The sequence below is a fragment of the Scomber scombrus genome, chromosome 22 (assembly GCF_963691925.1).
Source record: "Scomber scombrus chromosome 22, fScoSco1.1, whole genome shotgun sequence".
NCBI classification, from domain to species: Eukaryota; Metazoa; Chordata; class Actinopteri; order Scombriformes; family Scombridae; genus Scomber; species Scomber scombrus.
The window spans coordinates 6,802,121-6,819,012 of record NC_084991.1 but is presented as its reverse complement, the minus strand read 5'-3'; the positions used below and the strand labels follow the sequence as shown (position 1 = coordinate 6,819,012).

At 38.6% G+C, this 16,892-nt stretch overlaps 2 protein-coding genes across 2 annotated transcripts in view; both read right to left on the bottom strand.

Annotated features, from left to right (window-relative positions):
* optn (optineurin) overlaps positions 1-16,892 on the bottom strand; it is a 413,618-nt gene that overhangs the window by 44,703 nt on the left and 352,023 nt on the right. The window lies entirely within an intron of this gene.
* camk1da (calcium/calmodulin-dependent protein kinase 1Da) overlaps positions 1-16,892 on the bottom strand; it is a 59,930-nt gene that overhangs the window by 13,009 nt on the left and 30,029 nt on the right. The window contains exons 3-4 of the mRNA XM_062443759.1: positions 11,518-11,592; positions 52-190 (exon numbers count right to left, since the gene is read on the bottom strand). Of these exons, the coding sequence (XP_062299743.1) occupies positions 52-190; positions 11,518-11,592 (214 nt within the window). The remainder of the gene's footprint in view (positions 1-51; positions 191-11,517; positions 11,593-16,892) is intronic.

The following is a 16,892-nucleotide window of genomic DNA, read 5'->3' as shown; positions in this document are numbered from 1 at the left end:
AGTACTGAATGAATGTGTGAATGTGAATGTGTGTGTGTGTGTGTGTGTTACCTTCAGGTCTCGGTGTACAATGCCCATCTTGTGCAGATAGTTAACAGCGTCCAGGACTTGCCGGATCAGCGTGCTCGCATCTTTCTCCGTATAGAAACCTTTTTCCACGATTCGGTCGAACAGTTCGCCGCCGGACACCCTGCAGAACAGGACAGAGCGTGTGTGTCAGTGGATGTGTTTAAAACATCCGCACAAATTGTGACACACGCACACGCACACACACACACACACACATGGCAGTAACTGGTAACAGGCTGAGGAAGGTGGCTGGGGGGCTTTGCTGGATCGAGATTTCTGGTAATTTATGAGCTGTAGATGCTTCCAGTCAAGAGGGAGTAGAAGCTGTGAGCCATGTGCTACCACACACACACACACACACACACACACACACACACACACACACACACACACACACACACACACACACACACACACACACACACACACACAGACACTCATATATAAACCCTGCAGCGGTTACCACACATTGTAAAATGTTGGTGTAAATTTTGAAAGTGTGATAAAAGTTGGAAAATACTTTCTCCCGTGTTCCTTGAAAGTTTTTCCATCATTCAAAGTTACTTCCATCCTCCATACTGACTTCCCAACAGGATTATCAGATGTGTTCATTTCTTCCACTTTGGAACACCGCTCTCAAAATTCCAGGAATATTTCTTAATGTGAAATCAAATTTCAGGTTTTTCTGATTCATGCTATTTTCCAGAGCGGCAGCAGAAAAGCTTCAGAATCACTGTCTGAGTGTGAGAGCTGTGAAATGTAGATTGCTTCATATTTTCAGTGCAGTTTACAGATGCAGATCTTGCAGTAATAAAGCCTTGCATCCTTTGTGTCCTGATCTTAAAACATGTTGATTGGATTTATCTTGAATTAAATTAAATTCCCTTATAATCAGAGCAGAACAATGTTGAAGGGGAATGTAGAATGAAAGACAGGTTCTTTGAAAGTCGTATTCCATCAAATCAAATTCAACCGACTCATTAACAGTCAAGCTATGTGCAAGCAAACAAAATGAAACTAATGACTGGTGGAAACTCACATGTGACCCAAGAAAAACACTTAATCTGCATTTTCCCCTCAGGCACATTCTTTTAATAGTTTGTTTGATGTTTTATGACTCCAGACCCCTTGTTCAAGTACAGTAAGTACAGATGAGAACTAGTTCACCGTGTGCTGCATAGGCACATAGCTCCACCTGCTGGAGGAAAACTCCACAAAATGTAACCTCCAAATGCTTCTCTGCAAGAGTCGACTCATTTTCCAACCACAGAGCTGGTAGCAGTACAAGTTGTGGTAGAAGTGAGTAGTAGGAGCAGTACAGTAGTAGTACTACTAGTGACTATACAATACAATAGTAGTAGAAGTCATAGTAACCAAGCAACCTTGCAGGAGTAAGCATGTTGAAGGATACACACGTACAAGCATCTACACACACAAGCGCAAATCCAACATCGCAGACACACAAGAATGCACAAGGGCAAACATATGCACGCATACACACACACACAGACACACACACACACACACACACACACACACAATTACGCTGTGTATCTGTGGGGCGTCGTCACAGCGACAGATCAGATTAAAGCTTGTGCAAGTTAAACTCTAATGAAGTTTCAGAAAAAAGAGATCAGATTTAATTGCTAATCCTCTCTCTCGCCGTCTCTCTTCAAAGAGGCAGTGACTCGTTGGGTTTCAGAGGCAGTCATGTCTGGGACTGACAAGAAAGGGCTAAACACACATGCACACACACTCACACATGCACACACACAGCAGAAAAGGGAGATCAGCCACCAGGCTGCATGGTTGCGTAAGCGTTTGCGTAAGGAGACCATGGCAATCAGACAGGAGAACCCACACAAGTGCACACACACACACACACACACACGTGCAGATGCAAGGGCAGGACCATACACACATTTAATTAAAAGAAAATACACACACACACACACACACACACACACACACACACACACACACACACACACACACACACACACACACACACACACACACACACACACACACACAGGGATGAAAGACTGTCAAACTAGCTCTGTTTAGCTTTTCTCATTTAATACATCAAAGTCACAGCATGCTGACAATGTTAATAATGTAAGTCTGGGGCCATTCTATCTAACACATCATGCACTACATTTAACCTCTGGCTTTTATTCATGTGTCTGAATTCTGAGTGTGAAATGTAAGCACTATATTGAATGAGTGGAGGAGTCAGTGACTGTTGACACTGCTCCAGACTACATACAGTCGAGGATGCACATGCAGCCAGGGAGCAGAAAACACAACACTGGTAATTAGTGCTGCTACTAATGATTATTTCCATTATTGAATAGTTTGCTGATTATTTTCTTGTTTAATCTATAAAACAGTGAAAAATGCTGATCGCTGTTTCCCAAAGCCTATGGTGACATCCTCAAATGTCTTGTGGTGTATCATAGAGGTCATAGAGGAGAACAGAAAACAGAAAATATTCACATCTGAGAAGCTGGAATCAGAGAATTTGGAAATGTTATTCTAAAATGAATTCAAAATAAAAATAATACATTGAATATCAAAATAGTTGCAATTAATGTAATAGTTTGCAACTACTCAATATGTTGCCTAATTCTCTCTGCTGGTAATTGTCTTCCTGGAAAACAATAAAATTAAGTTGGGACACTTTTTTCCATGCAACACTGGAACTCTTACTCCTACACACCCATTACCTTAATACTTATTATGGCTGATTAGTTTGATTTGATTGACATCTCCCTCACCCTCTAATATGTCTATATGTCATTCTTATTGGTTCTAAGTTTGGTGACCTCAAGTGGTTCTCTGCCATCTTAAACTTCAGCCCGAGTCTAATTTACCCAGAATGAATAAATGAAAACATCTGTGAGGTTGTGCGAGCCCTTTAAATGATTATATATCACGTGAGAAAAATAAGAGACTTAAAGCTAGAAAGTTAGAGGATTTTTTGTCTTGGTTCAAGATTTCATTCTATTAAAGTCAAGTCATTTTATGTGACTTTAAAAGGATCCTGTGGAGTTTTGACCAGAAAGCTAACAAAGCTTCAAAGCTATGTTTTTAGGTCCACGTGCTTGAGAATGCAACTGATGTAATACATGCTCCTGCCAATGGTATCACACTATTCCAGGTGGCATTAGGGTGGCAAAAAACACAACAGAGTGCCAGCAAATGCAGGGAGGAAGAAGATTTGGGTGAGAAACACTGAATGTAAACAAACTTTGTTTACAAAAAACCTCTGCATGGTACCTTTAAATTCAGTGCAGAACATGTGATAGAAGTGCTTGTGATTGATGGCATGAATACAAACAAGAATCAATCTATTTTTCAGTTTTTAAAAATAAAAGATTGAAGAAATTGAAAACATCAGATCTCATCATTTAAAAAGATTTTGACATCATAGAAATCTATGTCTGTTTTCCTGGTACCGAGGATGAATTTCAGGTATCGAAAAAATGTTCCCAGAATATACTAGAACCCCCTTTTATTACATCCCTCCCTTCTTCCTGTTTCACCTTCCCTCCATCTATCTCTCTTCCGTCAGCTGATCCATTTAGCAGCAGGCAGTATTGCTCTCTTGAGGCGATGGTTGTGCATCACGGCTGACAGCAAGGCCTTTTTTCAAGCGTGTTCACAGTGGCAGAGATGAAGAGCCATTGCAGCCTGGGGACCTGACTAACTAATCACAGCAGAGTCAAAGATCTGACCGGAGCTATTGAGCTTCTGTGGTGATTAGTCGGCATTGAGGGGGGAAAAACAGTCAAATCGAGCTGGTTTCATTTCTTCTGGTGTCTCTGATCTTAACCTTGTTTCACATGAACAGTGGAGGCAGATTCCAACAATACTAAGACAGGGGAAACTGTCACGTAAACATTATAATTACCCTAATTGTATTTAACTTCTAATCAGTTTAACCATAACCTGATTAACACAACTAGACAGGTAAAGCTCTGATTTAATTGGCTTTGAAGCTAAAATGTATGTAAAGTGTACATGTAAACACAGCAGTTTAAATCATGTGGTTTGACTGTTGGGTTATGCTAATGTCAGACATAGTAGAAAATAGGGACTAAACATACAAAAAAAAAAAATCAAACAACATTAAATGGATGTGAAATATACTTTGTGACACAGTTAGCATCAACGGTAAAAGCATGTTCTCTCATGGCAGACGAAATATCATAAAACAATGTTAGCAATGTCCAGTTTGGCTAAAATCAGTCTTACAAAATGAGTAAGAGTATATTTCCAATATCTATATACATTATGACATGAAAACTATTAAAAATAATTGCATATAAAGCAATCAAACTGGTGTTCAATGCAAAAAATGCAATGAAAAAAAGTCTCTACAAACCCAAACAAGTGTTTTTAATTACTAAGGCTGATTAGACAACTAATTAGGTGTAAAATGGGTGGAGTCATGAAACACACAATAGGTGGTAGGAATGCTGTGATAAACTTTAATTTCTTTTTTTCACAGCTCAAGTGTTCACAGAGACTGCACTATTTAGATTCAGACACTGCAACCTGTGTAAAACATGTTTCTACTCATCCCTATTGTTTGCTATGCTGATGGTGGTAGTGGTATGTGCTTGTTTGGGTGCCAACTGTAAAATGAGTGCCCAACCAGCTCAAACCAGCACTGGTCTGTTTTTTTAGCATATCCAATAAAAAAGGGTCATTTGTCCCGCCTTGTGAAAGTGAAATGAGGGCATGAAGGGGCTTTAATAACTCATTTTGTTAGCTTAGACTTCTTGGTCAGTGCTTTTGTGAAAGGATACAACAATCTGATCATTCGGCCAAAAGTCCCCTGTACAAACTAACTGAATCAAATGTATAAAACACTGTTGATGATCACATCCTTACTGTCAAAGAACCAACCAGAGTAAACAAAGGTTGAAGGCTATGAACACCAACGAAGAATCTGGAAGCTTGTTATTGTGTTTTGATGCTTACAGGCTTCCTATGAATCCATGCAAAATCAAAACCAACTTCAAAAACTTAACTAAAACCTATATTTTAAGAATTCAAATGTTTTGACACCTCATTTATGTGCAGAATACATAATAAAAAGTCTGCTGACAGCATCGTACTCAGATGCCGCCTCACCACTTGAAAGACTTTCTTCTGGATGAGTCAATTTGTCTCGATACTGTATGTGTTTTAATCCTTTACTAATACGCGATTCACAACACAAACAGCATCAATATAAGAGCCACGTTGCACCCGGTTGCATCGATTTTCAAAGCGGCGCGGACTGATTGCTTCCCTGCAGTCAAGGTTACGTAAGACACGCCGTGATGAACGAGAACGAAGGAAACGCTGTCAGGCGGCATTGATCTGCCACGCCGCAATTACACAGAAATTGTTTCTTGTTTCTAAATGAGATTCCTGTCATTTAAGAGAAAGAGCTGACATCTCAATATAGGCACATGATTATAACAAATCAGGTTACTTAATACAGTAGTGATTGGTAGAAATGCAGCTATTACACAAGCTTCTCTTTCTGCTACATGTTTGCGAAGGCAGTCCTGAAGTTCGTGCTCAGATCAAACCATTTGCTGTCACTACTCACAGGAAATGATAGACTCTATGTTACAGCAGATTGGTTGAGATGATAGTGTAGTGCTTCAAAAAAACAGCCCGCAGCACTCAGGTCAGATGAAAAGAGAGTCTGAACTACTTTCTCTTCAGATGCTTTTACCCTAAAGTCTTCCACTGTATATTTCAACATTTTTCTTCACAGTAAATCACGTCCGTCTGTGATTCTCTGTCAGTACATATGAAATGCAGAAGCTTGAAACAGCACTGTGAGGATGTTTCCCTAAAAATCACAAAGCAAGCAAATTTCTCATCTTTGTATTTCTCATAAATTGTATTTTGAATATTATGTTTGATGTTAATAGTACATTTCAATAATCGTTGCTTACTACTGCTTAAAAATAGATGCAATTACATTATGTGCATAGTAACAACATACACAGCAATGAATGTATGTACTGTCTCAATCAAACTCCATGATTAGCCCTGGGTATCAGTACTTGATACCTTTAAGGTACCAAAATAAATAGACACCAAGTAGTATTGAAATCTGTGAATCAATCCTTTTTGCACCCAGAGCTAGAAAATATGACTATTTGTATGGACTTGCTCGCTGTGTTTTTAGATTTAATGTGACATGTGATTGGCCCGTTGCCACAGCAGCTACAAACCCATCTGTGGTGTTGAAGTCACAATTCAATGCTTCTAATCACATGCTTGGGTATCGAGTGAAGTACTCAATTGGTATCTGTATCGCTTTAAGGGTTGTTTTTTTTTAAACGATATCCAGCCCTATGGGTTACAGGACTATATTTATTTATTTATGTATGGGGCCATGTACAATATTGAACATAAATGTTGCCATTTGATATATTGCACCAGTATTAGCTTAAAGCTAATCATCTGTAATCCTTTGCCAAGAGCATTTCTTAAATGTTTGGTGAAATGTGCCACAACATTAACAAAGGAAGCAAGCTTTTCTGATATGACTTATTGTTTAGTTGTTGACATATTTATTAGATTGAACCCAGTTGACACAAATGCCCTCCGTAATACACTATTTATCTTTGTGACATTTCAATACACGACGACAAATCTCCCGCTGTAATTCTCAAGGTCACCCTGAAATGTTATAAGCCAGGGGTTACCTTTGACCCTGTAACTATGGCAACTGACATATATTGAATGAACAGATGGAACCTAAAAGCCTCGTGAATGAAAAAAAAAAAGATAACACTGATCTAGGAAAAATAGAAGTGAGCAGGAGGGAGGCGAGAGGTGATGGTGATAGAAACGAAGCCCAAGAGGAGAAGAAAGTAGGAAAAGGAGAAGAGAACAGATGGTGTGATATTGGTGAGAAAAATGCCACTGATAGAGGTAGTTGTGGAGAAAGATGATAGAGCAGAGGTAGGGTCTTTCCTGTTACTATGTCCTTCTGATTTTGCCTGAACTAAGACTAGCAAATCCTCTCAAATCCATTCATTGGAGCGCAACTTTCTCACATAAAAAAATAAAGTGGAAGCAGTGAAATAAAACAGCTGGCTGTACAGTCAAAGCCTCTTAAGATGATAAATTATTGAATTTGAAAAACTGTGCTGCCGTTTGTATAATGAAGGAAATTGTTGCTTGTGCACAGATTAACTGCAGTAGACATTCGCAGGCAATACTACAATACTGAGATCCAAAATGTACCTGTACCTGTGGTATCATCTCCTTTTAATAAAGTCGAGGGAGAACAATTCAAGGTCCATTTGGTAAACTTGATGTATAACCCTAAGTACGTAGGTAGTAAGTATAACTTCCTGGAAAATCATGTTATTTAACAGTGAAATCATCATTAAATAGGGATGATCATTTCCTTCTTACGCGTTCAATGTAACTAACAAACAGGTGGCACCAATACTCTTAACTGGTGTATTCCTGGCAACAGGAGACACTATTATAAGGTTAAAGTTGTTGGTAAACAGCTTAATCAGACTGGAGTCTGGCCAACGGGGATTCAGGTGCTAATGTATAATGACGTCTCAGCAGACGTGTTGGAGAAACCTCAGTTCTGTGAAACACTGAATGTCTTCCCTAAAATCTGAAGGTAGAATTAACACATACGTTTTCTTACAATAGAACATTTGAATGAATGAGCCATAAACTGCCCATTTGCTTACTTCAACACAGTCAGGGGTTTTTTGCTGATAGAGTTACCTGGTCTGATATGAACAGTACCTCATGGTTTTGAATGTTAGCCAACTGAAGACATTGTCTGTGTCCGAAATTACTCCGTTTTTACTACATAGTGCATTACATTTACCCTCCACCATCTTATTTGAGTGTCTTATTTGAGTGTGTAAATATCTCCACTATATACTGCCCTCAAATATTCCACAAAGGAACAAAAAAAAAAGGACATACTTTCTGCTAACAATCCCACAATACAATGCTCACTATTGAGTGTTTATTATATAGGGAGTAGTGAATGAGAGAATAAGGGAGTGATTTCGGATACAGCCATTGTTGTACGCTAAATCAGTTCACTGAATTTATGACTGGTATCCATTTGTGCTACTGTTACATTTTAGTATAGCATTGTCTTGTAATTACCACTTTTGGCCACAGTGGCCGCTGTTCATCACATCATTACTTAAAGTAGTCTAACTTTAAAACATGACGGGTTTGACCTTTTTCTGAGCTCTTTCACAAATAAAAATGTTCTTGCCTGAGGTAAAAAACAACAACATTAAAATACCCCTTAATCATACATTAACTAGGAAATAATATAATATGCCTTAAAGGATAGGTTCACAATGGTCAAAAACAATATTCACATGGCCTTATATCCACTGAATGAGTCATTCATCCGTACAATTGTTTTTTCCCCCTTCACACTCCGATGGAGGACATTCTGTGTAAAAAACAAAGTCATTCTGTGTAAAAATGTAGTCTTAAGTTCAGCTGAAGCCAATTTGAGGCTCTAGCAACTTGACACTTTCAAATCAATTGGGTATTTTCTAAATGTACAGTCTTTTAGTACAGAATTCCCCCTTCCCTATGTTACTGTTTTTCTTCTGTAGCTCAGCAAAGAAACATTGCGCAGAGAAATACAAACAGGGGACTTTGTCCTAAGGAGACCCACTTGATTAGACGAATTCACTGTGTGTCTGGGTTTTGTCCCCCATCACTTACATTGTAAATGCATTAGGAAAGGTCAGTACAGAGATGCGGAATGATTTCAGCAAACAATAACTGTTTAAATATGCATATGTATACTGTATATACATGTTAACATTATTTAAAAAAATACTTGTGAACTTATCATTTAAGTATCACATTTACAGCTGACAGTTTTCTTTATAGTAATGCATATGGCCTGGATGTAAAAGGTCACTATGTAGCCTACCACTCTGCATGCTGCCAGACATAAATACCGTTAAATATCATTGATGTCAGTTCAAACTTTCATTATTAGATAAGGTCTGACTTAACTATGTCATAGTAACCTATTTAGAAACCAAACAGACTCTATCAGACCGTGTTTTTTTTACAGATCTTATACCTACACCACAGCAAGCAGTTTCAGCTAGAGTGGTTTTCTGTTTCTAACCTGCTGCAAGCACTGTCCCAGTTTCTACTGCTATAAGCTCTGCAACCAATGTCTATTCCAGAGTTGCTATGATTTATTGCCTTTTAATAAACTCAATGATCTGTTGCTGTGAACTTTTGGCAAGCTTGAAGTTTATGATCCAACAGTTTAAAACAGGGTGAGTGTAGAGGGCATGCATCAAGCTCTCTCTTTGCTAAAAGCTGAGGACAGATTTTCAAGCCGTCTCCTTTTCTTTCACAACATTTGTACTATGGCCGAGCCTAAAAGCTTACACAAAAAAGATTTCATATATCAATGACAGAAAGGGTCATACTACCAGGCAGATAACACAAGGTCATATAGTAAGTAGTTCAACACCTAGGACTGAGATTGAGATACCACTCAATGGAAAATGCTAGCAGTAAAGTGTGTCTGAAAAACCACTAAAAGAACTGATTCCTTAAGATAAGTAAAGAAATACTCATCATCTTATATATAGTCTTAACTCTTGGAACTCGTGATATCGTAATATGGTATAAGTGTTTCTTTTCCTGGTTTTAAAGGTGCATTACAGTACAGGATTAGGGTTAGGGTTAGGGTTGTATTTTTATATATGATCCTCAGGAAGTAATGGGGATCCAATTTAAAAAAAGGAAAGTTCAAATTCATGAAAAGGTTAAGTTCAGTTGAGTTGCGTTCTTTTCTGTCAGTAATACAACTTGAAATGTATCAATCTCAAAATTTGGCCAATCAACTAGTCTGATATGTAACTGATCCAGTCTACAACTAGGTCACCAAGGATTTAAGACTAATGTACTGAAACAAGTTTAGTTCTTCCTTGCTGTAAAGTCTTTACTGTGCAGACTCCACCTGCACATTTTTTTGGAATTTATACAGGAGTGCAAACAACTATACATATGTTATCTACACTGAGTATGTATTGAGCGCAAAAGGACAAAACAATAATGACCTATTGCTACAAGATCTTGTGGATTAGCTTTGAATGTCAGTAATTCAATTCCCTTCCAGTATCACCAGAGAAGATGTCTACTTCTCTGTATTTTGATCAGAACTGGCGCCGAAATAGAAGGAACCAAACAAGTGTTGTAGGCGAGCAGATAATCCGCTGACATCGGGTTGTAAACATAGCCATAGTTGTGTAATCCACAGCTATGACTTCCACCTGAACTTGACTAAAATGTTTCCAGTACGAGTGCCAAGCTTCCAGACCAACTTCTCCTCTTATGTAAGCAGCAGTAACCTTGCAGAGGAGGTTAGTGGAGCACCTTCGGGTGAACCACGGGCGATCCACTTTCCCTCCGCTGCTGACCGTCAAAGCGGAGATGTTACTGATGTTACAGAAGCCTTGTGGGTGCATGGGTGTTTGCGCGTGGGAGGACGGGTGGGCTTTTTTGTGTGTTTGTTGCTTGCTGTTGTTGTCATCTCAGTAGAGCTGTCATTGAACTGATAGTGTGTGTGTGTGTTGGTGATGTGTTGGTGGTGATGGGTGGGTGGGTGGGTAGAACAATAAGATTAAAAGTGTGAGAAAGACTCAGATGGGTTATAATGAATTTTTGGCTCATCTATATGTGTAATATGAAAAACAACTCAGATTCCAACAAATCCCTCTGTCAATTACCAATTATTTCTATCAGAATTAAAGAAGAAAGACTTTAATTAGTGAGAAATTGCTCTTACAGTCTAATTTTATTAAGGATTACCCCAAAAAATAAACCTAAGATTTTGTATTTTTGTCTATTTTCAACATAAGATTTAAGATTTTTCCCCCCCTTGTCATCAGTGATCCTTTACTTCCGAAGCAACCACTCTCAATATAATCCATCTGTTAAAACTAAGCTGACGGCCTGTCACTCATCCTGTTTGCTTTATGGGGCGTTCCACTTTGAACTGTGATCATAGGAGAAAGATTTTACAAAAGAATGGAAAAATTGAAGCAGGAGACGCTGAGATATCCTGACTTTTAGTTGCCAGAATAGCGATTCAGCTAAATCCTACATTTCCTGTAATGCAACTAGACAGCATCTTTTCATTAGATGATCCCTGCCTCTTCCGCCCCTACCTCCAGTTTGTAACACTTAGGGTCATGCCAATCTGAGATAACCCTGATGACTTCACAATGGCATCATCTGGGTTACAAACCTCCTACACAGCCACAAAAGAAACTGAATTTAGGTGGAGTGGCCCTTTAAAGGTTATTTCCCAGCAACACATCTGTCATTTTGATGTGTGCGTTCTCATCAGTGACATCCGCCAACATAACTTTAACTTTGACTCACAGTTGCATGATCAGGTAGAGGTGGTCAGGACTCTCGTAGATGTCTTCCAGCGCCACAATGTTTTCGTGCTTGATCCTGCGAAACAAAACACAAAAGCACGGGGGTTAAGCTTTTTATTTGAAAGTTTCACATTTCACTAAATGTCCCCAACATAATCCTAAAGACTGCTGTTGTTCTACAGAAATGTGCCACATTAATAAATATAACTGATAATCCAGAGCGGTACTTTGACTTTTACCCAGCGTGGCCTCATAATCCAGACTTTAAAACATTTTTACCTTAATTTCGAGTCAAAGTTGACTGTTTTGTTTGCTTTATGTCACCATTGTCCTGCATTTATCCCATTTCAAATCGTCAACTTGTTACTTTCTAATCACAAAAGGTCCATTTCCCCCCCAAAAAAAACCCATTTTCATCCTCTCTGCTCATTCCTGTCACTTCTCTTCGGATTTCTCCATGGTTACAGCTGTGATGAGGGAGTTTCATGCTGCTGTGTGTGTGCCAGCGTGTGTGTGTACATGTGTGTAGGTGTGCGTTCGTTATCCTAATACCTCATACCTTGTAGAAACACGATTGATTTTGTGCGTGGGTGTGTGGGTTAATCATCTTCTGCATTGTGAACAGAGGTAATTCCCCCTGGTCTATCCTTCCTACACACACACACGTATGCATGCACACCAAACACACACGCAGACATACACATGCACAGCAGGTGCGAAGGTGAGCATCTAACACTTATTATGAGCGTATGATCTTTGCGGCGGCAGGAAGGCGATGAACTGCAGAGCTGAGATGTGACTCACACGCACATGCAAACACACACACACACACACACATACAAACACACACACATAGGCATACAGGCTGAAAAGGGATAATGTGTGTGTATTTAAGCCCTGCCTGGGATAATGACGGACTGGCAGCAAACAGCCTGAGTTTAATGGCAGAGGAGAGCCGTGGTGCATTCAGAAAAACCCTCTCAAACATTTACAGGCTTTATGCTACAGTTGATATTTCTCATTCATGGATTTCTCTGGCATTTGCCTCTGCTATTCAATTGTCTATCTTTTAAAATGGACTCTCTGACTTGTGCTGAAGTGACTCTTCAATTGATTACTGAACAGCACAACAATGCTGGCAATCATGAAGTCATTTATCATGCATAATTAACAAGCATTCTCACATTTCAGCCTCGCAGTTATGAGTTTTCGCCTCTTTTTTTATTGTTTTACATATTTGGAAATGACAGTGAATGCCGTTATGGTCCTTAGTTGCTATTGTCCACCAGAGACCTTTTCTCTTTATGAAGACTGGATTGTGTGGGAGAGGTGCCCTGCTCCCAGTGTCTCCCAGCCAATCACTGCCAGCCTGCACTTGTGTCTGGTCATCTGTTCCCCCATTCCCTCATTAGTTCAGTTAGTATTTAAGTCTTGGCTTGCAGTTCAGATCCTTTGTTCAAGTTTGTTCTGCATTCTGTTTTGTTCCAGTCAACTTTTCTTTTGTTTTTTTGCCTGCAATTCCAACAATAAAGACCATTTTCTTCAGCCCCTATTTGCCTTCCATCTCTGCAGTTGGTTCCACCTGATCTATCATTAACGACACAAGCTGTGACCTAACAGTTGCAAAGTGGGAAAATCTGCTGGTTTTGGAAGTAACTATTTTGTGTTACCATTTTTATTATGACTCAACATAGAAACACATGACTCTCCCAGATAATGTATCAGTAACATAGGTTTATGTGTGGTCATCAGTTTAGCTCAGTCTTTTTGTCTGCAGTTGTCTAAACAAAACTACAATACCCATGAGCCTCAGAAGACAGTACAGTGAATTACAGGTAGAGTGAATTTAGAAGGTAAAAAAACATATTACCACAGTTGATGAATTTAAATGTAAGATCAGTTTTCTCAAAAATGTGAGCTTTAGTTTACACATTTTAAGCTCTGGAATTGGATGGTTTATACCAGAATGCACCTTGGGAATTGTAGTTAAACTTGTATCTTACGTTTTTGTGTAAATTTGAGGTTTTACACCATAAATTTGTATTATTATGTATTATCTTTTATAGAGATGATTGAAAGCAGTGAATATCATGGCCACCTAAGCAGAAGAAATTAATTAAATCAATGGAACCTATGACTTATAATCTTATAACCTTGTGTGTTTATATTTAATTGACAAAATTTACATTCATTACACATTTTCTGTTTCTACAAAGCTGCAAACATATTTAATAATCTAAATGATTAAGTTCCTAATATGACAACTGAAGCTTTTATAATTCCATTCAAAACACACAAGCATTTCTTTTAATATACATAAAGGAGTATCAGATCTGGAGTTGGATGGTTTTGAACAGGATGCAAGACAACATTGCAAGATGGAATATGTACAACTGTGAGTGTTGTTTGTTAAAGACTCAGCATCTCTGAGGATAGCAACCTCTGTTTACTATCTTGAATAACACCTTGCTATAGTTTCTGTAAACTAATGAGACCACTGGGTTTCAATCGGGATATTCATAGCACTGAGGCTGGGACACTCCCGGAAAATGTGTGCCATGGGAAATAAGGAAGATGTCAACAATCAAAATAGTCTTCCTCTACCTAATAAAGGTGGCAATGTTAGTGTGTGTGTTTCTTCAATTTTAAAAAACACATTTCATGATTTTCCTATAATTTCTTTCTCTTTTTTTTTTTTTGCTGTGGAAGAACTGCACCCTCTTCCTGTTGTCCTAAAGTAATCCTGCAGATTTCCCTCCAAAGCCGACCTGGTGTCTGGTAGTGTGGTAGAGATTGCCTTTCTGCTCTGCGATGCTCTCATTTGTTTGCAGTAATGACACCCATTAGTCTAAATGAATGTCTGCATCTCTCCCGCAATTCTCATTTTCTCTAATGTTACACAGTGCAGCCAAATTAGCAAATGTATTGTCAATGGCATAATGCATCAGTGTTGTCAGAGCATACACGACTCCAACAGTAACCATGTGATGCTTCTGTGTAATTGTTTGTGTGTGTGTGTGTGTGTGTGTGTGTGTGTGTGTGTGTGTGTGTTTTATGCGTGTTTGATAGGGAGACAAAGGGGGGTCCTTGTTAATTAGCCTTGAGAATTGCAGCTTAAACTGGGAAAACATGCAGTAGTAAAATACTTAAACACTAAATAAACATAATTTGAATGCATAATAAGATGTTCTGTGTTGTGATATTCTGGATTCCCATCCTCCCACTTCACAATCTTGCTTCACTTTCTGGCTAATTATGCTAATCTTAACCAAAGGTCCACTTACTGGCTCCTTTGAGAGCTTTCAACCTTATCTCAGTCCTTATTCAGCAGGAGTTTGCTCATTGGCTGACGACTGTAAGATGCATTTGTGGAGCTCCAATTAACACGTTTAGATGAATTTGTCAAACTGTCACTTCTGAGGTCAAGAATGAATGTTAAGACCCAGGCTTTAAAGGTACCCTACACTCAAAAATTATGTTTGACTTCTTTTTACTTCAGTTGGATGCTTTACTGTGTAGAATGCTATATGTGCAGAATTTGACACTAGAAGGCTGTTTTTACATTCATCTGCTGGAAATGAAAAGTTTCTGTGAGCTCATTAAAAATCTGATTGTAAGGGGCCGGCCTACGAGCAGGATTTGTGACATCACAGATAGTTTGGTGATGTGATGTGGAAACTTGAAGCCTCCAGTGAACTTTTCATGTGAAACATTTGCATATTTATAGAATCTTGATGTCCTATGAAGGTTTTTAATGTGGTTATTATGAATTATAGACACGTTTTGTGTAAAAACTATATCAGACACACATTATTGTACGAGTACATCTTCAAAAAGTTTTTTTTTGGGATGGTTTAACTGTTTAATGGGTATGTGCTTGTTTTATTTCTTTTCAATGACTTCCTTCATGCTTACTTAAGCTGTAGCCATCAGACTTTACAATGATAACATCATAAGATAGTGATGGGGCACTGCAATGAGCTGAACAATTTTTCCTCCTATTAACATCATTTTCTTACATATTTTATTTTGTTTTTTAACCTTTAAGGGTTTTTTGTGTACTATTTGATGTTATGTATTTATGTATATGTGTTATTTGTGTATTTGCATGAGCCATTGGATACATGAATTTCCTCAATGGGAATGAATAAAGTCTATCTATCTATCTATCTATCTATCTATCTATCTATCTATCTATCTATCTATCTATCTATCTATCTATCTATCTATCTATCTAAATATCTATCTATCTATCTATCTATCTACCTATTCTTGAGTTAATTCTTGTGTTAGCCATCTAATGTCTACATTGAATCTGTATTAAACACTTCATATACAGTAGGCTACCAGTACCAAAGTTTGGACACACTTTCTCATTCAAGGGAATTGGAAGAGGGTTTCTAAACTTTTAATTGGTACTGTATATTGATAAGATATACATCCAAAAAGCTGCTCACCAGCAAGACATAAGCAGAAAATGTCTCTATCTCTTGCTGCTTCCATGCCCGTACCACATTAGCGTGAGCATTAATGGGGATTCATTGCTGTGAATTAACACAGTAATTGCTCGCTAGTCTCCAGTTAAGACAAGACGAACCTTCCAATCATCACTTAGTTTCACAAAGGTAAAAGAGGACATTAAAACACAATTACTGTGCAGAATATAATTAAAGCACAACATGGCCTGATTATACTATATGTGGTGTGTGATAATCTAAAAACCAAACCTGGAGTTATAAAAAAAGGTATCTGTGCCAGAACTGTTTAATGCTAAGATATACTTAGAGTAAAAATCTTCTTTTTAAAAAAAAATCTTAATGACTTTATCCACTATATCAAAAAAAACTGCTGGCTCTGTCTGGCTCAACAATCTGGAGGTGAGAAGTAAAGAATGGTTGTTGTGCCATATCTGCAGCTGTACTGTAAGAATTGTGCAAGTATGTCAAAGTGCTGTTTGGTGAATCAGCAGTTTTGAAAATAAGATGTCGCCACTTTTGAGCCAAGCTGACCAGCGTTCTTGACTCCTACTCACTGAAACAGAGGACATGTGTCAGCACTGTCTCTCCTCTTGGAGTCTATCATGATGCAGTGTGTTGCAACAGAAAGCAACAAACTTGACTGTACTACCACACATCCACACTGACTATAAACTTCAGAGAGAATCCAAAGAGACCCAATACCTTGAGTCAGTCGTGATGTGTGTGTGTTTGTGTGTGTACCTATGAGTGATAGGTAGGCTGTGGATTGTGACCTGGGGGTGGGGGATTGGGGGAGAAGAAGAGGAGATGCACAGTTGCCCCGGTAACCAGGAATTGGGAGGCTCGTGTGTGTGTGTCTGTGTGTGTGTGTGTGTGTGTGTGTGTGTGTGTGTGTGTG